This window comes from Cotesia typhae, unplaced genomic scaffold (genome assembly GCF_013202065.1).
Source record: "Cotesia typhae breed Kobodo isofemale line unplaced genomic scaffold, CoteBio_Ctyphae contig_20, whole genome shotgun sequence".
NCBI classification, from domain to species: domain Eukaryota; kingdom Metazoa; phylum Arthropoda; class Insecta; order Hymenoptera; family Braconidae; genus Cotesia; species Cotesia typhae.
In genome coordinates, this window is record NW_027423725.1 from 1,641,014 (window position 1) to 1,663,845 (window position 22,832).

At 28.2% G+C, this 22,832-nt stretch overlaps 5 protein-coding genes across 6 annotated transcripts; all 5 read left to right on the forward strand.

The window, feature by feature from the left end:
* Positions 1 to 3,862: 3,862 nt before the first annotated feature.
* On the forward strand, positions 3,863 to 7,617 carry LOC141537947 (poly [ADP-ribose] polymerase-like). Of its 2 annotated transcripts, XM_074259156.1 has the most exons (3): positions 3,863 to 4,040; positions 4,290 to 4,386; positions 5,486 to 7,617. In XM_074259156.1, the coding sequence occupies exon 3, from the start codon at positions 5,497 to 5,499 to the stop codon at positions 6,676 to 6,678; it is 1,182 nt and encodes a 393-aa protein (XP_074115257.1). In that variant the 5' UTR covers positions 3,863 to 4,040; positions 4,290 to 4,386; positions 5,486 to 5,496; the 3' UTR covers positions 6,679 to 7,617. The 2 variants fall into 2 exon arrangements, with proteins under 2 accessions (XP_074115257.1, XP_074115255.1); XM_074259154.1 differs by lacking the exon at positions 4,290 to 4,386 and having other exon boundaries at positions 3,864 to 4,040.
* On the forward strand, positions 7,476 to 10,443 carry LOC141537946 (uncharacterized). The gene is made up of 3 exons (XM_074259153.1): positions 7,476 to 7,617; positions 7,681 to 9,792; positions 9,853 to 10,443. Exons 1-2 carry the CDS (start codon positions 7,539 to 7,541, stop codon positions 9,759 to 9,761), a joined length of 2,160 nt encoding a protein of 719 aa, XP_074115254.1. The 5' UTR covers positions 7,476 to 7,538; the 3' UTR covers positions 9,762 to 9,792; positions 9,853 to 10,443.
* Positions 10,444 to 11,914: 1,471 nt separating this feature from the next.
* On the forward strand, positions 11,915 to 14,676 carry LOC141537978 (poly [ADP-ribose] polymerase-like). The gene is made up of 2 exons (XM_074259210.1): positions 11,915 to 12,064; positions 12,897 to 14,676. Exon 2 carries the CDS (start codon positions 12,924 to 12,926, stop codon positions 14,175 to 14,177), a length of 1,254 nt encoding a protein of 417 aa, XP_074115311.1. The 5' UTR covers positions 11,915 to 12,064; positions 12,897 to 12,923; the 3' UTR covers positions 14,178 to 14,676.
* Positions 14,677 to 15,241: 565 nt separating this feature from the next.
* On the forward strand, positions 15,242 to 17,742 carry LOC141538004 (poly [ADP-ribose] polymerase 1-like). The gene is made up of 2 exons (XM_074259256.1): positions 15,242 to 15,431; positions 15,750 to 17,742. The coding sequence occupies exon 2, from the start codon at positions 15,750 to 15,752 to the stop codon at positions 16,998 to 17,000; it is 1,251 nt and encodes a 416-aa protein (XP_074115357.1). The 5' UTR covers positions 15,242 to 15,431; the 3' UTR covers positions 17,001 to 17,742.
* Positions 17,743 to 18,208: 466 nt separating this feature from the next.
* LOC141538031 (uncharacterized) lies at positions 18,209 to 21,849 on the forward strand. Its single transcript, XM_074259289.1, has 2 exons — positions 18,209 to 20,426; positions 20,778 to 21,849. The coding sequence occupies exon 1, from the start codon at positions 19,660 to 19,662 to the stop codon at positions 20,422 to 20,424; it is 765 nt and encodes a 254-aa protein (XP_074115390.1). The 5' UTR covers positions 18,209 to 19,659; the 3' UTR covers positions 20,425 to 20,426; positions 20,778 to 21,849.
* Positions 21,850 to 22,832: the final 983 nt, after the last annotated feature.

Below are 22,832 nucleotides of genomic sequence, written 5' to 3' on the forward strand. Positions count from 1 at the left end.
TGTAAATTCGGTTGTCCAAAAGTCATATTAACAGATCAAGGTCAAGCGTTTATAGGAAAAATAATGACGTGCTTAGCAAAAACGTTTAAAATTAGACAAATAAAAACCACAGCATTTAGACCACAGTCAAACGGCGCTCTTGAGCGTAGTCACCAAGTTTTGACTGACTACATTAAACATTATACTAGCAGAAACGATTGGGATAAGTGGTTACCCCAAGCTACATTAGCATATAACACTAGCGTACACGAAGGTACAAAATTTACACCTTATCAACTAGTTTTCGGTAAAGAAGCCCGATTACCCTCAGAATTTTCTTACCTTGATGAAATACCGACCTACGCAGACTATATCAAAACTCACGCGACCAGACTTTTAGAAACTCAAAAGATAGCCAGAGAAAACCTAGAAAAAGCTAAAAAGAAATCAAAAATTCGATATGATAAAAATATACATCCAGTAAAATTTAAAATAGGTCAGAACATACATTTAGTTAAGAACCAAAAGACAGGAAAATTTGACGATAACTATTTAGGACCATATAAAATAACAGAAATATTCCCAGACAGAAACGATATCGAAATAGAAATAAAGAAGGATAAAAGAAAAATCGTACATTGCGACAGAGCAAAATTAGCTCACTAGGTAAAAATAAGAATCCGTACAACACAGACAAATTTTTTTTGATATAATGAAAATTCCAAGAACGCACAAATTCTTATAGAATAATTCCCACTACAGAAATCATCCCTAGGAAAACTACCCAAAGGCACAGTAAAACACACCCACGCAACGCACTGACCAATAACTATAAGGGACCGATAGACCCCACCACCGGAAAACGACACTTAGAAAAATTTCACTCTCGTCTTTCACTAATAAATTTTCCTATAGAAACTTATAAAAACTTCCACTTTTATTTAAATAAAAACAGAATTTATTTAAATAATTACCAATTTAAACGTATAATATAAATATAAAACACTTTTTCTCCTATATAGTCAAAAGTCGAAAAGAGAAATTAATAAAATAACACCTTTTTTTTTTCCAAAAAAATGTTAACAATAAAATTAAGAATTATTTTTAATTAAGGAGAAACAATGAAAATTCGAAATAATAATTGATGTACATTTATTTCAGAATAAAAAAAAATTCAAGAAACGATGCTACGTAACACGTACGCATAAAACACAGAGCGTTATACGTATAAGCGAGGTAAAAATAAAAAAATCTTCTAGATAATAGAGAAAAACAAAACAAATCCCTTTAAAAGAAAATAAAATACAATTAAAAATAAATAGTCACAATAACTATTATAAGTAAAACGCATTATTCGGATAAAAACTAAATAATTACTTAATCAACAAAAAAAAAAAAAAAAAAAAAAAAGAGTACATAGTAATCGTTCTATAGTAAATAATAAAAATAAAAGTAGCACTAATTTTTAACAATATATTCCTTTTTTTAAGTTTTTTTATCTTATTTTTAAGAAATATATAAATAAGTAATGTAAAAAGATATTTTTCTCTATCTTTCTCTCTCTCTCCCTCTATCTCTCTCTCTCTATTGTACATAAAAATCTCGAGAGAAAAATATTCTTAACCAGAAAATATTTTAATATCCCAATTAGAATTAAAAAGTAGAGTATAATTAAAAGTTAGATTGATAATCGCATTAGAAAAAGGATAAATAGATAATTTGTAGAAAATCGACAAAGAAATCCCGCAAATTAATTGAATAATACAAATTTTTTTCTTCGCTTCTTTTCCTTTCTCTCTTATACTTTTTTTTCCCCCTCCAATTATAGTTAAAACAATTTTTTTAATATAAAGCTAAAAAGCAAATCATTTGTTTTTCCTCCAAAAATTACTACATTCTTTTTTTTCTTTAAAATTTTTTTTCTTTCCCTCAAAGAATAATCAATCCTGCAGGAAAACATACGTTTCCTCACTCCCCCTAAATAATCATTCCTTTTAGATAACAAACTAGCTACATCCACGAACAAAATCATATTTTTTTTCTCTTCTCTTCTCTTTCTTTCCCTTTTCTTCCTTCTCTCTCCTTACAAAATATTATTTCATTTTTATACAGCAAAAATAATTTTTTTTCCTTCCTCAAAAACTCTTCAAGCTAGACGCAAAAGTATGTACGGGAGATAAACGGATTAAAGTAATTAGGAGTCCAGGTAAAATGACCATTGGAAATATTGAGTAAATATAGTGACAGAAAAATGACACGTAAAACAAAAATGTAAAATATACCTGAACGAAAAACGCGTAGAAAAACAAATTAAATAAAACATGACTAGAAAATAATTTTTTTAATATACTTTTAACAGCAACCATTTTAAACAGAAAAGACTACAAAAGGAAAAGTTAACCGTAGATAAGTTAGAAATAGATCGATATATTTACAAATGTTGTGAAACCATAAGGTAACACACCGAGAATAGAAAAATTATAATTTTTCATTATTCTCTATTTAATAAAAATACGCAGATCAGAGTTATTAAAGTACGAAATAGATAAATTTTTTTTTTAAATCGAACGATGACACTACCAAACAAAAATGAAAAGAAATGCTAACTTTTATGCATAATCTGCAAAATAATTGTACATGTAAATCCAAGACGAGCAATAAAAATCGCAGATAGCGATAAATTAATTGATTACCACTGGCGTGAACAAGCGGGGCGCTTGTCTAGAGGGTGGGGCGTGTTACGTCCTCACCTTCATTCGCAGATGTCTCTATCGCTCATCTCAAATATTACAAACTAGACTAAAACATATAATTAGATATAGATAATAGATTATAATTATAGAACTATAAGTAGGGACCATAACGATAAGTAAAGAATAACTAGTAGATACTAGGACACTTAAGAATTATCTAACAATGATTCAACACGCAGTAGAACAAATAAGTTGTTTTTAAGTTACCATTAACATTCCAACAAGGAACGCTTAACGATAACACAAATGTATAATAAAATGTAAAGGGAAACTAGAGTACAGTACGCGGCAACATCAGAAAGTTTCATGAAAAGAATGTCCTAAGTCAACAACAAACAATTACGTGGACTAGACTCTGGAGTGGCATCAGCCGATGATCCAGCTCACCCTGATGACGCAGGAAGCGTGAACTCCAAAGTCTAGAACATTCTATATTTTCGAGAACCTGATAAGCAACCCTACTCCTACAAGGGCGCGTCCCTTGGGGAGTCTATAAAAGCGAGTTGCATCGGGAACTCGAGGCCTTTTTCATAATATCATTAAGCTACTAAGTACTGCTCTAGAAACCGATAAACATTACACTGTACGACGGTTTCCCTCCTGATAATTAAATTGTATCGCATTACTAATTAAATAAATCGGAGACTATTAATTTCAAATTAAATCAGTTTATTTCGGAGGAAACTCGAGTCCACCTACTGACGACACTGGAGGTCGTCTCATCCTAATTCTCCAGACCCCTTTATATTATTTAGGGCCGGTTCTTCTCAAACCGCGCGGTTACGAGGACGTAACACTTTTATAGTTTGATTATTCTAAAACTTTAATTTGTGTTGATTATGTAAGAAGTTAATATTTCTGTTCTTTATTTTTAATGAATAAATCTATTAATATAATATTTATGGCGTTTATTTTGAAATTAATTGAAAAATTAGGAAAAAATCGATTAATATATTAAAATCGATTATTTTCTTAAAAAAAATTGATTATTTATTAATCGATTTTTCATGCTAAAAAAAAAAACCGGTTAATTAAAAATCGATTTTTTATGTAGAATGTCACATCCCTACTCGAAATAAAAAGCGACTGAAACAATTCTTCTTAAGAATTCTTACATGAAAATTTACTCTTAGAGAATGTGAAGCCATTTGCGGACATTTGCCGTCAACCAATAATCATAATTAAAGCGATTAGACGCCTTTAGTCTAAATAGCGTCATAATTTTTACAATTTACAATTAATAAAAATTATTATAAATTACTAAAAGTAATTTTTACTTTAAAAATACAAATTGAAGAAAGACAAAAGGTAAAATTCTATTTTTTATGTTAACAATGGACAGAAAACAAAAGATTATATTAAACTAATTATTTCCTCCTAAAAAATTGTTGTACAAACATAACCAACTTTTTTTTTTTTAATGATAATTTATAATTTTTTTTTCTTAAAAATTATAATTCTTAACTTTAGATAAAATGAACATGAATAGATTATTTGTAAATTTATTGAGAGGCTTTCTGAGCTGAAATGAGTGTCATGCTTTTTTTTTTTTTCAAGCAATGAGGATTAAAATAACTAGTACATTTTAATTTCAAGTATCCAATAAAGACTAATAGATTTTTTTGTTTTTAAATTGAAGCGTGAATTATTCTAGGTAAGATAGATATAATTTTGAAATAATTGAATAATATATAAAAATAACATTTTACATGAACAAAGTCTGCAAAATTCCAATGATATTAAATTTTACGGCCGGGTACTTTTTTTTATCCAGTTTGCCTTTCAGGGATTAACTTACAAAACTCTGATAATGTAAAAGACCCCATTAGGGGCACTTTTTCTTTCAATGAAAAAATGTTCTATTGGGAATAAAAATTAAAAATTTTTTTGATGTAAAGGTCTTAAAGATTAGAAATAATATATTCATTATTGAAATTAATGATTTCATTAATTGAATAAGTACCAAAATCAAAAAAAGTGCACGGAAAAAACGTAATTTGTTTTAAATTACAAGTGGATATAACCCCTTAAATAATTTTTTTATTTAGAACTATTGTTGAAGCTAGATTTTTCTTAAAGAAGAAATAGTAAAATTTAATGAAAATGAAGTTAGCCGACATTTAAAAATTTTTAGAAACTTTTCTTTTTTTAAATTTCAATTAAACAATTAAAAAAAAAAATAACATGTTGAAAACTTGAAAATCTATAAGTGCAATTTTTTATAAATATCTTTTTAATTGAAATTTAATTAATAAAAAAAAACATCAAAAATTTTTAGACGTCTGCTAACTTCAGTGTCAAAAAATTTACTATATATATATATTGATTACTTAGTTGTTTATTTTAATCAGTTCGTCAATAATAGACTTTAAATATTGTTATAACTACAAGTACATTTATGCATGTTCATGAAGAAATCTTCTGTATTGTACTGAGAGAAAAAAAATTTCTTTTGAAAAAAATGAGCATTGTTGTAATAAGCAATTATATTGTTGAAAATTTTTAATAATGTTATTTCTAAGTTAAAGAAATCAAAATTTTTTTTATAGTAACTTTCTTATTAAAAAAAATTTTTTCTAGATTCCGAAAAAACAATTTTGAATGAAAATTGTCCCAACAATGCCCATTTTTACTGAAGAAATTTTTTCCTTTGATATGGATGGATTTGGATATTAAAAACTTTTTTTAAATTAATTTACATCAATTTTGTACTCTAAATTTCTATTCATAATATTTATTATTTTTTTTTATAGAAAATTAAAAAATGGAGAAGAAAAAAGAAATTGCGAGCAACCCACAACGAATTTATGAAAATGGAAATCGAAAATATTCCATGATGACCACTCAAAGAAGTTGTCACGACAAAAATATTCTGCATTACTATCAAGTTGAGATTCGTCTCGGCAATCAAAAAAACAAGTACATTCTGTATCGTACTTGGGGTACTTATAATTCTCATATCAAGTACGAAAAGAGAAAATACTGGTCTTTAACGACTTGTCTAATTAAATTTGACTGGTTTGTATCGGCAAAACTAAAGAGACAAATTTTTAGAACTCTTAACGCCAATTATCAGCCTTGTAAACTCCAACTTCCGATAGAATACTTGTTAAAAGATACTTTGGACTTGAATATTATTAAAAAAATTTTAAAGATTTATGACATTAATCACAAATTGTCGTCAGCTCCAGAAGTTTCCAAAAGTACATTAGCAATGAACTTTTTGAATGAAGATATCGATTTTAAGCTTGTCAATAAGATTGACAAAAATTTATTTCGGGACCCAATGAACGTGTATTATAAAAATTTGCATACCACGATTGAAATTGTAGATAAAAAAAGCAAACGGTTTCAAATAATTGAGAAGTATGTCAACAATACACATGCTATTACACATGACCATTATTCAATTAAGATTGACAATGTTTTTCTTGTTCAATCTCATGACATCAAGAAATACAAAAAAAATTTGCACAACAAAAAACTACTGTGGCATGGTACAAGAAGCACCAAAATTTCTTCTATTTTAGCCAACGGTTTCCAATTACCCGACCCATCAGAACGCGGATTGATGTTTGGACCTGGAATTTATTTTAGTAATTGCGTATCAAAGGCTGCTAATTACTGCAACACTGATGCTAAAGTTTCTAAAGGAGTGTTGTTGCTCTGTGAAATAGCTCTTGGAAGTATGTTAGAGAAGTATTGGGCACAAAATGATCTGATAAAATTGCCTGATGGCAAGCATTCAGTTTTCGGCAGAGGAGTTCTGACGCCGGAGCCAAATGATGTGACAATAATCTCTCAGAATGTTCAAGTTCCTTATGGAAAGTTGGTTACAGTTAATTTGGGTCGTAATGCTAAATTAGTTCATGATGAATTTATTGTTTATGATGCTAATCAGATTAAAATTCGTTACTTACTAACAGTTAGTTTTAAGTACGTTTAAGAAATGAATAATTTTTTTTTTTAAACAATATGACATCTGTTAAATTTTTGTTTCTTCTTTCTATGATTAAATATATACTTCATATTTATTTTACATTATCTAACGTACTCATAACATCTAATTTGTGACGTTAATTGATAGTCTAGTTGATATTATTGTTTTAGTTACTGTTTTCATGTAAGTTAAAAATTTATATAATACATGCAACTACAATAAAGTATTTGCCAAATAATCTATAATTTGAGCGTTAGTTTATAAAATATGAAAAAAAAAATTATTTTATTTTATTTTTAAATAAATATTTATGTAATTTTATTAGTTTTCTTTTCAGCCATAAAAAATTCTCTAAAATTTTTTTATAAGAATTATCATACAAAAAAGTAGGTTTTTAAGAATAGTTTTCCCACCATCTTGTTCATAAGCTCTTACGTCAACAAGATGGCGTCAATATGATAAAATAATGAATAAATGCTTAAATATTTCAAATTTAATCAACGCAAGAGCAAGGAATACTCATAAAAATTAAAAAAATTGCATTTTTAATTTAATAACTTTTATCAATCATTTTTTTATATTAAAAATAAAAATATAAATATACTCATAATGCGCAAACTCTATAAAATTAAGATCCAAATTCCTGGAAAATTTAGTTTAACGAAAAATAAATACTGAGTACAATTTCTTATATTTAGTAGAGTCATATAAGATTATTAACTAGTTGAGCGTCAAACGTTGCATTCGTACTTTCAGTTTGGAATTGCAAGGATTTACCACGTGCTTATTAATTTGCCAGTACCTTCTATATATATTTTTATACATAACTTTTAAAGAAGAAATACTCTACAGATTTAATTGACAAGATGTTTACGGGTTATTTGTTTGAGGGTGGTAGCGATGAAGAAGAAATTCGAAATCCAGGAGAAGGGACTTCTAGGGAAGGTAAGCGCGCAATTCATAATATTCTAGAAGAAAAGACTAACGACCATGTAAACATAATTTCAGAACCTCATCCTAAATATCCACCTCGGAGTGCTGGAATTTTGCATCGTTGTGACTCACGCTCTCGGCCTGAGAACGTTGCTGGACCCTCCAATCTCAGATTTACTGTGGATTCACTAATAGAGAGTTCTGATCAAGAAGAAATCATGATTCCTAACACTCCAGAAAGCGTAATCAATAAGCACGCACATACCAATGATAATTCTGATAAAAATGAAGATTCACTTAGTTTTGTTAATCAATTATGCTATAAGCTTGAAAACCTTAATCCTACTAGTTTATATAAAAATAATCGGGACTCACATGCTGGTCCTTCCAATGGGAATGATAATGATAATAAAAATTCTCAAGGAGGTAATGTAGAAGCTTCTAATACCACTCGAGAAGATATTAATGAAGATTCTCGAGACTCATCTCAAGACTTTTTTTGTAATAAATCCATTAGTTCACTCTCTCAAAAAACTAGTAGTGACGCTCCAGAAAAAAGTGATCAAGAATCCCTTTTTGAACAATCACCTCATACTCACTCTAATTCTGAGAACGTTACTGATTCCAATAATAGTGATGACATCGATATTCAAGAAAGAATAAATGATACAATCAATGTCGCTGAAGATGATAATGCCGTTCAAAGAAGTTGGAATGAAAGAGCTACTTCAAGTGAACGCGATGATAATGGAGATCAACCACAAACTTCTCGGGCCATTGAATCTTCTTTTCTAATGAACTACTATTCAAATCCTGAAAGAGAACTTGAAAATGAATCATTCTTTCACTGTAACGTTCTCGAAGTCAAAAATTTTGTTAATATTTTCATAAATTCTGACTATAATATTACTAATCCGATCACTCCTGAGCACGCTCTGACTACATATATTAGATCCCCTGCTAGCTCCAATCACAACATTTCTGATCCCTCCGATCAGACTGATGGTGATTTTATTGATTTTCAAGAGAGCAATCGTGAGATAATTAATGTCGCTCAAGATGATAGTACCAGTCAAGAAAGTTTGGATGAAACAGCTGCCACAAGAGAACGTGATACTGATAGTGATCGACCACCAAGTCCTGAAGTTCTAGGAAGTCCTGCGACTTCAATAATTTCAGAGACTCCTCAAACTTCAGAAGCTTCAGTAAGTCCGGAATCCTCAGATACTCTTCGGAATTCAGAAACTTCAGAAACTTCAATAACTCCTGAGCCCCTATATACTCCCAAGTCTCCTGATTCTTCTGATCACAGTGATCGTGATAATATTAATTTTCAAGAAAGTAGTAACAAGATAATTAATAATGCTGAAGATGATAATACCAGTCAAGAAAATTTGGATGAAAGGACTACGACAACAGAACGTGATGATGATATTGATCAATTAGGAAGTTCTGAGAGCACTGAAGAACCTCATCCATTATTAACACCTCGTAGACGTAAATTACGCTCTAGATCTAACAAAGTTTTTGGTCCCCCTGATTACAGTGATAGTGATAGTATTGATATTCAAGAAAGCAGTAATGAGATGATTAATGTCGCTCAAAAAGATGATGATAGAGTTTTACCCGGAACTTCTAAGGCCTATAAAGATTCTTATCAATTTAAATCTAAGACATCACCTCTTAAACGTAGAATGGTTGATAGAAATAGATCACTTCAAAAAAGTCGTAATGACACAATTAATGAAGCCAAAGATGATATTACGAATCAAGAAAATATTAATGAAATAGCTACCACAAGAGAACGTAATAACGATGATAGTGATCAATCTGTTCTCACACAATTAGAACTTGATCTTAAACGTAGAATAAATGATAATCCTGGATTACGCTCTGGACTTGACAACGTTGCTGGTCCCTCTGGTCACAGTGATTATGATAATAATAATTTTCTACCGAGTAGTAATACGATGATCAGTATCGCTCAAAAAGATGATAATGTCGGTGAAGAAAATATTAATGAAAGAGCTATTATGATTAAATGTGATACTGATAATAGTTATCAACCAGGAGCTTCTGAGGATTCTAAATTTGATGTTCCAGTTCTAGACGATTCAACTGATTCTTCATCATCTTCGTCTTCTTCTTCTTTGTAACATATTGCTGTAAAATAGAATAATCATCAAGGTAAGAAATAATAGTCATTAAATTTAGTTATTTTTATTAATATTTAATTAATTATTACAGAAAATTTTACACAACATACCAGTCATGTGCAATTTGAAGTCTAGAAGAAGAAGAAGAAACAAACAATCCATTCATCACTTCAACTAAATAATTTGAGGCAACTGGAAAATTTTTTAATCAGACGATGTTATTAAGCTGATTAGGTATATTTTGTTTTATCTTCCATTTTGAAATTTTAAAGCTGAATTAATTGTCTATAATCGTGAATTACAATTTTAATCTAAAATAATAATACTATTCAATTTCAAATAATAATAATATTCAATGTTTGATAATGCATGTGTGAATGAGTGAATGACTTTATTACTGATGGTAGATCCAATTTCAAGAACGATTTTATTTAAACGCGTAATTTTTTTATATTTATAATTAACGAATTTTTAAATTGATGAATTGTAATACTTTAAATTAGAATTTTTAAATATAATTATAATTAGGAATATTAAATTGGATTAAATTGTACAGAAAGCGATCATTTTTGTATGCATACTTTGGAATTTAGTAGTTTGGTAAACTTTATGTAAAATTTTTAAAATTTCAAAGAAGATAAATTGACTGACAAATTATTTATTAAAAATAATCATGTAAAAATAGACAAAGAAATGAATAAAACAATTTTTTTTATTGAATAAAAATTTGAGTATGATTTTCAATAATTTTATAGAAAACTTGAAATATACTGTGAATACTTGTAAGAATTAGGATTAGCTTAACACATTTTCTTGAATTTTTATTTTACCTGAGTGTAAATGAGTTCTCAAAAATTTTATCGAGGATTTATTCAAGAATAGTTCTATAAGGTTATAAAGTTAATATACTTTATACAAATAATATACAAATTAAATTTAATTTGTAGTGTAAAATATACTATATACTATTACTTATTCAAGTAAAATAACTAAAAGCTTGAAATTGTTTGCAGTTGATTATCTCCAACTGTTACTTTTTTTCTTCAAGCTTCTGATAAAGTTTATTTTTCAATTATTTAAAAGTAATATTTGTAAAAAAATTTTTAGAAATAATTGATTTACATTGATTATAATATATTCAATTTTTTTTAGCAGATAATTTATTTATAAAAAAACTTTTCCATTTAAAGCGACTGGTTTTGTAGTTTTGTTGAATTAATTAATGATAAGAAAGAATTTGCGTCTATTAATATTCAAATTTTCTTCTATTCTATTTCACTTGTAAATTTTTTGATTTTTTTTTTTATAATCTTTTAGAGATTCTAATTATGAAATTTTTTAGATAAATTTTCCTAATTTTTAGTATCATTCATGTGGAAATTTTTTTAATATTATTTTCTTATAAAATTGTCAAATGTTTAACTTGTGTAATTATTTTCGCTTCACTCACAATAAGTAGCATAAAAGATTATTATATTTTTTATTAAAAATTTATTTAGTATAATTTACAGACATCTATTGATTTTTTGGATATTTATAATAAATAGATTATTATGAAAAATTCCTACAATAAAAATACATGAGAGTGTGAAGTTAGTCATTAGTCGAAACTCGCAAAAAAATGGGACCTAATTCCTTATTGGTCAAAATTAAAGCGCGCGCTATTCAAATTTCTAGTATTAAAAAAAAAGAACTTAACACCTATAAATTCAAAAGAATTACAATTATAATTTTTTTTTTTTATATTTTTTAGTTAAAACCAATTTGTCATAAAAATATAAAAAAATGATCAGATCTTCAATGATTTATGAAAATTAATTTAACAGATATTTGATAAACTTTAGAATTTTTCTATTAAAGTTAGCCGACGTTCTAAATTTTTTGAATTTTTTTTTTTAATAATTTCATTAAAACAAAATAATATTTTTAAATAATAGCACTTGCAGTTTTTGAAGTTTTTTACACGTGCAAATTTTTATTTTATTTTTTTGTAATAATTTTTTCAATAAAAAATAATTTTAAAAATTTTTAGATGTCGGCTAACTTTATTTTCAGATTTTTAAAATAATTTGTTAGTATTTATATTTTTTAACCGCAAATTTTTTTCCGCGCACATGGAAATAAATCTTAAGTTACCAGAAGTTACTCCCAAAGTCACGAAAATTCCATTCTGAACCCAAGCTTCATGGATGATTAATTCGGTGAACTGCTAATGTTATATTTTTTTTTCAATAATTAATTAATTGATTCATTTTCATTAAGATAATAATTATTATATTGAACATAAATTAGATAATAATAAGGTAAATTCATTTATATAATTTTAAGTTTATTTAAAAGTTATGCTCAATAATTGTTGTACCGGCTTATAGTAATCCATTTTTACAATTATAAGCAGGAACACACATCAACAGCAACAGCAACGATCAGTGCAATAAATACATTATATACATTTTATTCCATTAAATGATTATTATTATTATTATTATTATTATTATTATTGTTGTTATTTAAATTAAACCGCGTGAACCACATAGTTGCTACAGGTAACCCGTTTAACCCAACTAATACGACCAACCAGCGCATGCGCACTTATAATTAAAAATCTGTGAATTATTTCTAAAAAAATTAAATAAAAAGATAAAAACAATCGAACAAATGATAAAAAAAAAAGCTATCGATTAAAAAAAAAGAAAATTAGATTTGTAATATGTTGCGCCAACTTATAAGAGTAAATTTAATTAATTTTTTAAAAATAAACATTAATCGAACAAATAATAATTTTTGACGAACAAATAAGAACAAACGATTTGTTTATAATAAAATAATAAAAATAATTTTTCAGCCGCCAGGTTCAGGGAGCTATTTTTACATCAATAATTATTTATTCTTTTAATTATTTTTTTTCCTGTTATAAATTATCAATATTAAACATTAATTACTAATTTATTTTAACTCAACAAATTCTATAAGAAAATACCAATTTTTTTATCAAGCTGACACTTGGTAAAAAAATTGGTTATAATATTTTCAAAAAATTGTATTGTTAATTAAAAAAATTTTTATAATAATTTGTTGAAAAAATCTAAAATCGATAAAATTACACTCTAACATAATTTTTATTTACTTCCTCAGATTCAGTAACTAACGAAAAGAAAAAAAATGAACCTCGAAGAAAAAATAAACAATTATTTAAACGTTCGCCCGCATCCGGACGTGAATAACAACGTTAACATCTACAACAAAGATCAGAAAAAATACTCTATGCTTTTTATTCGCGATTCATCTGACGGGCTAGTAGTTCATTACTACAGAGTCCAAGTACTCTTGAATATACAAACATACTTGTTTTATTTGCAACGTGACTCAGGAACATTTGAAGCCCCAAACAACTTCAAGGAATTGAAAACCCTGGAAGAAAAAAAGTGTGTTTCGATGTTCGACATTGAAGTTTCACCAGAAAAAGTAAACCTGAAATTTGCTTGCCTCGAAGAGAGGTACTTCAAACACAAGCAACGATTACCGGTTAGATTTCTTCTGAAGATAATCTTCAACTTGGATATTATTGAGAAAGTCCTAGGATTTTATGATGTTGATACGAGTAATTCTTTACTGCTAGGAGTTCCGCAGGGAGCGATTTTGTCAGTACCGACAAAGCACAGTCTGATTAAAACTTCGCTTCAAAAAAGCGTCTACAACCGGCTTGTAGACAGAAAAACCAACCAGGTTGTAAGCATGATTGAAATTTTTTATCAGCAATTGAAGACGAAGATCGACGTGCTGGACAAAAAGACCGAAAGGTTCGAGTTGATCCGCAGTTCCATCCAGAACACTCATTCGGCGTATCACAGCCATTATGAAATCGAAGTCCAAGATGTTTTTGTAGTTAAGAGATTCGCCGATAGAGAAAAATTCAAGGGGAACCTTGGGAACAAAAAATTACTCTGGCATGGAACGAGATCGAGCAACATCGCTTCTATTTTAAAGAATGGTTTTGAACTTAATCCACCTGTTGCTGGGAAAAGCCTGACCCCGATGTTCGGAACTGGGATCTATTTTACCAATGCAGTGTCGAAGGCTGCTAACTATTGCGATGTAGGCAATCAAACTCGGGTCCAGCGGGGAATTCTTCTGCTTTGCGAAGTCGCTCTGGGTAACATGATGGTCTGTAACAGAGGTCGGAATTATTTGAAACTGCCTAAGGGAAAAGATTCTGTGTTTGCTAAAGGACAACTGGCGCCGCATAAAAATTACAAGCAGAAGATTTTGTATAATGTTGAATTCGCTTATGGGCCGCTTGTTGAAGTCCCGCTTCGGCAAAGTACTACTTTAAAACATGATGAATACGTTGTCTTTAATCCAACACAAGTTAAAATTAGATATCTTGTTTTGGTTAATTTTAAGTATAATTATTGAGACACTTTTGGAAGAATATTTTTATGGGCCATACTGAAAAATCAGCAGATAATTTTCGAATTTTTTCAAGTTTTCAGTAGCACGATTTATATTTTGTTTATTTTTTTTTTTCCACGTAAAAAAATCCTGATAATTACACGCAGCGTGGATTTAAGGCCCTTATATTTACGTCTAAAGAGACATGTCCTTTTTTTTAAAAAAAAAATTCTAAATAATTTAGAATTAATGCTGATTTAATTTTTTTTTTTTATTAATTATTTGATAACTAGAAAAGTGATTATGATCAAAGATTTTTTGCTAGAATAATTTCTTAGAGAAATTATCATATTGAAGAGATATAAACTTCTAAAATAGTAGTCATATTTTTTTATTGAGCTCAATAATAGTTTTTTTTTTAATTCTAGACTACATTTATTAAAAAGAAATGGTTTGGAATCCAGTGAAAAAAGAAGTACAATAAGATTATATGTTAAATGTTTATTAATAAAAAAACAAATGTATTTTGTTAATGTAAAAAATAATTCAATTTTTTTTGTTAATTTTTGACAAACTTTGTACTAAAAATATCATAAAAAATTATGCGTTTCAAATTTTATTATTTAAAAAAATTCTTTAATTTGCTTAATTAAATTTTTTGCATGAATTAAAAATTTTAATTTCTCTGATGAATGCATCAAAATTTAAAACATCGTTACAATTATCTAAATTAAATTCATTTGATCAATTTAATTAAGTTGAACTAAAGATAATTAAAATTTTCAAATATTTTTTTTTTTTAATTTAATGACTTACAAAAATTGTTAAAATGTGTCCAGATCAGTCTGGTAAGTTTTTATGTTTAATAGGTAAAAAAAAAAAAATTTAGAAAAAAAAAACTAATTTCAATTTTTTGATTTTTTAATTATTAAGAAAAAAAAAAACATTTTTTTTTTTTTTTTTCAATTGACATTTTTTTTTTTAATTATTTTTCTACATTTATTATTTTTGTAAAAATAATTTTTTTTTTATCAATTATTATTATTATTTATATATTTCACGCCATGAAAATACTGCCTTACGCAATATATAATAAGAACGACTCAAAAGTAATTAATAAAAGAAATCCCTAAAAAATTTGCAGCTTTACGATTTATAAAGTAAACGAAAATCAATCAAATAAATAATTAAAAATTGACTTTTAATTATAAATGAAAAATAAACAAATAAATTTATCACATTAAATAAAAAAAATTAATCTGAAGAATTCTTCACAAGGTAATTAATTAAGTTCTGTATACTTTGATGTACAGGTTATGGTATATATTAATGACACTGAAGTTAACAGACATTAAAAATTTTTTTTTAATTTTATAACAACTAAATTACTATAAAAAAAATTTAATTAAAAAATTCCACATGTGAAAATTAATAAAAATTACAAGTGAAAATTTTTGGAAGCATTTTTTTATTGTAATTGATTTGTTAAAAATTTTTTTAAAATCAACAGCTGACGGCTAACTTTAGTGTTATATATATATTATTTATAATTATCTATTAGACATGTTTAAAAAAAATTATTTCTTCAATTTTCAGATGTGCCCCGAAATAAAAGCAATTAACGACTATCTAGATTCTTATCAAGATGAAAGTTTAAAATTTTCTACTATTTATGTAGATAAAAAAACCGGCAAAAAATACGAAAGAACTTTTTTTAAACATTTACCGGATCGAAAAAAATTTTATTATAGAGTACAATTATTGTCCAAAAAGAACAATGAGTTTGTTCTCCAGCGAGACTCTGGGACTTTGAATGTCCCCAATAATTTTAAAGAATTGAAGCAGAATTTACCTTTTCATACGTGTGTAAAAATGTTCAACATTTCTGTTTTTAGGAAAAATGTCGATTTAAAATTTTCTTGCTTGAAAAAAAGGGATGACAGATATAAAAAACGATTGCCGGTGCGACACTTGCTGCGCAATATTCTGGACTTGGCAACTGTGAAAAAGGTATTGCAATTTTATAATATTGATAAGGTAAAAATGAATTCGCTTCAAGGAATCGATGACAGCTCAGTTGAAGCGAAGTTTAAATTGATCAATTCCTTGCTAAATAAGGATATCTATTGTCAATTGGTGAGCGTCAAAAATAATCAGGCGATAAGTCTTCTTGACGTGTTTTCCAAGAAGTTGAATTCTAAAATTGACGTTTTGGACAAAAGCACTGATAGATGGAAGCTAATTGAAACTTGTGTAAAAAATACTCATTCAAATCATCATAATGGTTATGCAATAACAATTAATGAAATATTTGTTGTAAAAAGGTGGGAAGACCGGAAAGGATTTATGGGAAAGCTGGGAAACAAAAAACTTTTGTGGCACGGAACGAGACTAAGCAATGTTGCTTCTATTTTAGAAAAAGGTTTTGAACTTGATCCCAGTGTTGCTCATAAAAATTCAAGTCTTATGTTTGGTAAAGGGATTTACTTTACAAACACGGTATCTAAAGCCGCTAATTATTGCGGTACGGGTATCTTAACTCGCAAAACGATAGGAGTTTTATTTTTGGCTGAAGTTGCTTTAGGGAAAATGAAAGTGACGTCGATGGCACTTCCTAACTTAATAAAGTTGCCTGAAGGACATCATTCTATATTTGCGAAAGGTTTGTTGACTCCAGATAGGAATTTTAAGCAGAAAGTATTGTACAATGTTGAACTGGCTTATGGACGGTTGCTTGAAATACCGAGTCGGAATTCTCAATTGAAACATGATGAGTTTGTGGTATATGATCCTAAACAAATTAAGATAAGGTACATGGTCTTGATTGATTTTAAGTATAAGAAATGAAAATTTTTTTTTTTTCTTGCCAGTGTTTTTGTACTCCCGAGGGCCATAATCTTTTTTTTTTAAATTGGAGTTCTGAATATTACTTTGATTAAAAGTAATTTGATTTTTGGTAATTTGATTAAAAAGTAATTTGATTAAAAGTAATTGATTTTTAGTTATTATAGAAGTTAGAATTTATAAATGTTATCAGTTCTTTAGTAACTGTTTAGTGATAGTTGGCTTGAAAATAATTTGAGAAGTTTACTGATTATAAATTTTGTAATTCATTAATGTTATTGCAATGTTTTATATTTTCGAGGTTTGTCAGAAGAAATAGAAGTGAGATTTTGTTTATTAAACATTTGTAATACATTTGAATTCTTTGAATTTAATTTCAACTATTCTTTTTTTTACATTAATTCAAGATTTTTTTTTTTTTATTTGAAAAAACAATTTGTCAGAAGACATGATAAAGAAAAAATAGAAATGAAATTTTTTGACTAATTATTTGAATTCAAAATGTAAGTAATTATAAAAAAAAAAAACTACTAGAAACATTTGAATAAAAATTAATCATTTGAATTCAATTTAAAATATTGATATGTTTCATCTTAATATAAAATTAATTCACGTTTTTAAAAAAAAAACAACTAGTATTTAAATGATGAAAAATAGATTTAATTAATAAATAAATTTAAAGATACGGACAATTTTTCAACAAGAATTACTGATTTATGGAAAATTTTGAAAAGAGTAACAATGTTAAATTTAATTTAAAAAAAGTAAACAATATAAGTATCTTAATTTTGTACTAAATAAGAATTAGCAATTTTTAAACTAGAGTTAAAAATTAATAATATAAAAGTGTAAAATTAATTTAGAATTTGAGGAATTAATGTTTTCAATGTTTTTTATTGTTTCTTAAAAAATATTTGAGTAAATAAAGAAATATACATTATTTCTAAAATATAAAATTTATAAAAATCATATAATAAATGTTTTTAATAAATTTATTTTTGAATGTTCGTAAATGTGAATTACACTAATTATTTTTTATACAAATTTTTCATATTGCTTGGAAATTATTTTTTAACTATTTATTAATTAATACCGTTTTTTTTTATTAATTGGAAAATTTATTTAACTGATAGTTTTTTGAAAATATTTTATGCCTTATATCAGATTTGAATCTAATTTTTATTTTTCGCGCCCTTATTTTTTTTTTTTTCGTAACATAGAAACGAGTCAAAAAAAACAATAGTATACAAAAAAATCTTAAGGGGCACACCTAGTGTGAAATTTCGAAAAAGTCGTTTTTTTTTTTCATATTTCGGTAGATTACACCTTTAAAAATAACATATTAAAATTTCAAATCGATATCTCAAATAGTTTTTGAGTTATAACATTTTAAAGAGCAGCCGCTCGGCAGCTAGAGTGTCATTAGCTGCGAGACGTACCTGAAGTATTGTTCAGAGTCTACTGTCTCTTCCAGCCCCTATAACACGATTCCAGTTTCTATTGTTGGCTCTCAAGTATACAAAAATATATCATTATAATAATTTCTAGAAATTTCTAGAAATTTTTCGTTTACTGCCACGTAAATTATTTTCGGAGCCAGACACATTTAGTCTCATTGTGATCGTTGTATCGAGCGCATCATAATTTTACACGTGCTATTTTCTTGAAAATGAGTGATCAATCTTCATATTCAAATAAAAAAGGAACTCACAATGTTCCTAAGCATCGATCAATTGCGAAAAAACGCAAGTTTACCGGAAATAGATTTACATTTGAGCAATCTACTGCGAATACCAGTACGTCCGCAGAAAAGTTATTACAAAATAATGACAATAATGTTGTGATTGACCCATCTCATGGATATTGTATTTTGCAATTTTTATCAGTTTTTAGTGCAATTAGTAATTTAGTGGTGTGTAAAACCTGTCAAAAAAAAAAGTTACTTTCAATCAAGCAAGTTCAAGAGGCCTAGGGTTCAAAATTGCTATTATTTGTGAATGTGGCAATTCGTATATTAATTCTGGACCAATGATTAATAACGCATTTGAAATAAATAAACGTATTGTTGCTGTGATGCGTCTATTGGGCATCGGAATAAATGGGATAAATTTTTTCTGTGGATTAATGGATTTAGCATGCAAATTTTACGACCAAACTTTTGCGGGATGTTTTACGAATTTACAGATTGCAGCCGAAACTGTTTGTAAGCTCAGTATGCAGCAAGCTATAAATGAAGAAAAAGAGCTTACATTAAAGAAAGAAAATTCGGAGACAAATTTGACTGTTAGCGGCGATGGTACCTGGAAAAAACGTGGCCATACTTCCCGTTTTGGAGTAGTTACGCTGGCAGGAAAATACAGCAAGAAAATTCTTGATTCATGCGTAAAATCTACATATTGTCAGAGTTGTGTTTTTGGAAGAAAAAAAAAGATAGCGAACCTGAAGATTATGAGGAATGGCTATCATTACACGATGAAGAATGTGATGCCAATCATAAAGGATCTGCCTCAAAAATGGAAGTGGATAGTGTAAAAGACATGTTTGGTCGTTCCATTAGTAAATATGGTGTAAAATATACCCGCTATATTGGTGATGGTGATAGCGCTACCCACAAAGGACTTATAGATTTGAATCCTTATGATATTCCTGTTGCTAAATTGGAATGCTATCTACATGTGAAAAAAGAATGGGAACACGTTGCCGAAGTGTAAAGAACATTAATAAGAAATTAGGAGGAAAAAGTAAAACATCACAAAAGTTAACTGTAAATTTTATAAATAAACTCCAAAAATATTATGGTTTAGCAATTATGAGGAATCAAGATAATGTAGATGAAATGTATAAAGCAATCTGGGCAACATTTTATCATTTCTGTTCAACTGACAAAAACCCAAATCATAAAAATTGTCCAGAAGGCGCTGAAAGTTGGTGCGCTTATCGCCGCGCGGAAGCTGAAGGAATCACTAGTACATTTAAACACGATTACCTCCCACTGGATCCAGAAGTACAAGAAGCTATAAAACCTATTTATGAAGACTTATCTCGATATGAATTGCTTGATAGATGTAAAGGTAACAATACTCAAAACAACAATGAAAGCTACAACGGTTTACTTTGGCACTTTTCACCCAAGCATCTTCATAATGGCTTCAAAACTATTGAATTGTCAAATAATTTTGCAACTGCAATATTTAATGACGGTTATTCGTCAATTTTGAAGATATTCAATGTAATGGGAGTGATAGTTGGACCTGCAGCAAGAGATTTTGCGGCTCTTAAGGACGACACGAGAATACGAATCGCTGATTATCGCCAAAGGGCTTCTTCAAAAGAAGGTCGATCATCTCGAAGAAAAGCTTCTTCAGCTGAACAAGCCCTTTTCGAAGAAGAGGAAGGTGTATTATATGGCCCTGGAATAGCAGATTAGCTGTAAATATGATTTTAAACCACTTATAACAGTGGAAACGATCATTTTATCTTTAAACGCGTTTTTCTCGAAACAGCATTTTCCGAATTTGCTGCAGTGATTACTCAAAAACAAATGATCCGATCACTATCGAATTTTTTTACATGTTCTATATATAGTTCTCCGTACAATGACCTATCGATTTTTTGATCTGATCAAAAATCGAATTTTCGCAGCCACAAACGACCAAAATTTTAGGTAAAATTCGACTATTTTTTTAAAACGCCGCCATATTGTCAATTTTTGATTTTTTTTTTATCGTAGGTCATTGTACAGACAATATTATCTAGTTTAACGAGATATTTTTTTTTTAGATTTCATCCACGGAGAAGGCCGGAATCACTGCAGCAGTGAAGGACCTTTTTTTTTTCGCGCCGTTAGAGATCGACGATAACTTAAAAAATATTTAATTTTTTTCTTATGTTTCAAAAATTTCATTATGTATTCTTAAAACATGTATAAATATATTCTTAAAATTTTAAAATAATTGATAAAGTATTTTTTTTTAATAAAAATTCCCAAAAATCACGTTTTTTTTAGGCCGTTACACTAGGTGTGCCCCTTAACCACAAAAACAAAATGCAAGTGTTTTGAACTACAACAAAACACGTATTATATTCCGGAGCCGATACACGGCATCCCTATGAGAGAAGCTGTTGTGTACTAGCCTTAATGTGGTGTCACCTATGCAGTTTTGTTGTAGTTATCCCACCTCGTGCTGCCACCAGACATAGTGTTGCCAACACAGATCACCTAGTAGGAGGTTTCACCCGCGTCTTGTGTCATAGCATCTCTCATCCAGTAAGAGCTACACCGGGATGCCGTGTATCGGCTCCGGAATATAATACGTGTTTTGTTGTAGTTCAAAACACTTGCATTATCAACAGGGTGGTCTCCTTTTCGCATAGATGAACACTTTCCGAATGGTCATTTGACCGAAAAGACGAAATCCACGTCGCCATCTATAGAAAATTTTTTTATCCTCCTTGACATGATCCGACGAGACAAATCTCGACAGGACATTATCCGAAAGTCGTATGGACATTTTCATAAATGGAATTTACTAGAATAGTATTTATCCGAAAAGACAAAATCCGAATCGTAATTAACCGAAAATTTTTATATCCTCCTTGTAATAATCCGAAATGATAATTCCCGATTGGACACTATCCGAAAATTTGCTCCAATGATAAGGAAAGAACTTTATTATCGATCCACAAGTTTATGCAGGCGATAATGTAAATTTCTAACGATAATGAATAAAATTTTTAAATCGTGGAACACTTAAATCAAAGTGATCCACAACTAATAGTATGTGAATTAATTTACAATTAAGAAATATTCGAATTAGTTTATTTGATAATGTATAGCCCATCATTTTGAAAAGATTACCAGATTAATTGTTAGTAGAGTGTAAAGATTGTTCCATCGAATGGATACGTAAATACATGAGAATTTATTTTTTTAATATTTTTTCTTTAAATTAAAAATTTTTAATTTATATTTTTTACTATATGCGAAGATTATAAAAACCGTTTCCGTAATGATTAATTCCCAACAGGAAATTTGCATATCGTGGAAATTTTTACTTAATTATTTTATTATAATTCGAGTCTGCTTACATGGCAAATTCATTATTGTCACGAGTGCAATATTACACCTCTTGCATCGAGCATTGAATATGTCATTACCTACAATATTAAACCATTATAATATAAATACATGTTAATAATAATAAATAATTTTGCGTTAAATCATTTTTACCATCAATGACTTCAACATTAACATCAGCTGGTTGAAGTTCATCAATGACTCGTTGCATTTTGTTTACCACATCATCGCTTCTCTGGACCTCGTTGTCATCATTTTCGAAAAGAAATGAAGTGTCCGGTAATCCGGCAACTAAAAATTTATGTACGATTATTCAATTTTATGCAAATAATAATAATAATAATAATAATAATAATAATAATAATAATAATAATTATTATTATTATTATTATTATTATAATAGACTCTTTTCAAAAAATTTTACTTACAGAAGACGTCAAAACGATCACTCATATCTGTCAATTCTTTCGGTAACAAATATTTGTCAAAAAAAAATCATTATAATAGTCGCGCATCACTACTACCGCTCGTTCTAAATACTCCGATGTATCAATTCGGTGTTCCGAAAGCAGTTGGAATAATTTTTTTATCCCCGACGATACACTCCTCTCTCGGTTATTGTTGATTGACCAATTAACACGAGGAGTGAAGTTAATTTTATAATTATCGGGTGAATTCCGAAACTTCCTACAATCCTTGACATGCTTTGCCAAATTCATACCAATCGACTCTGGAAAAAACAATTTCACAAAAATGTT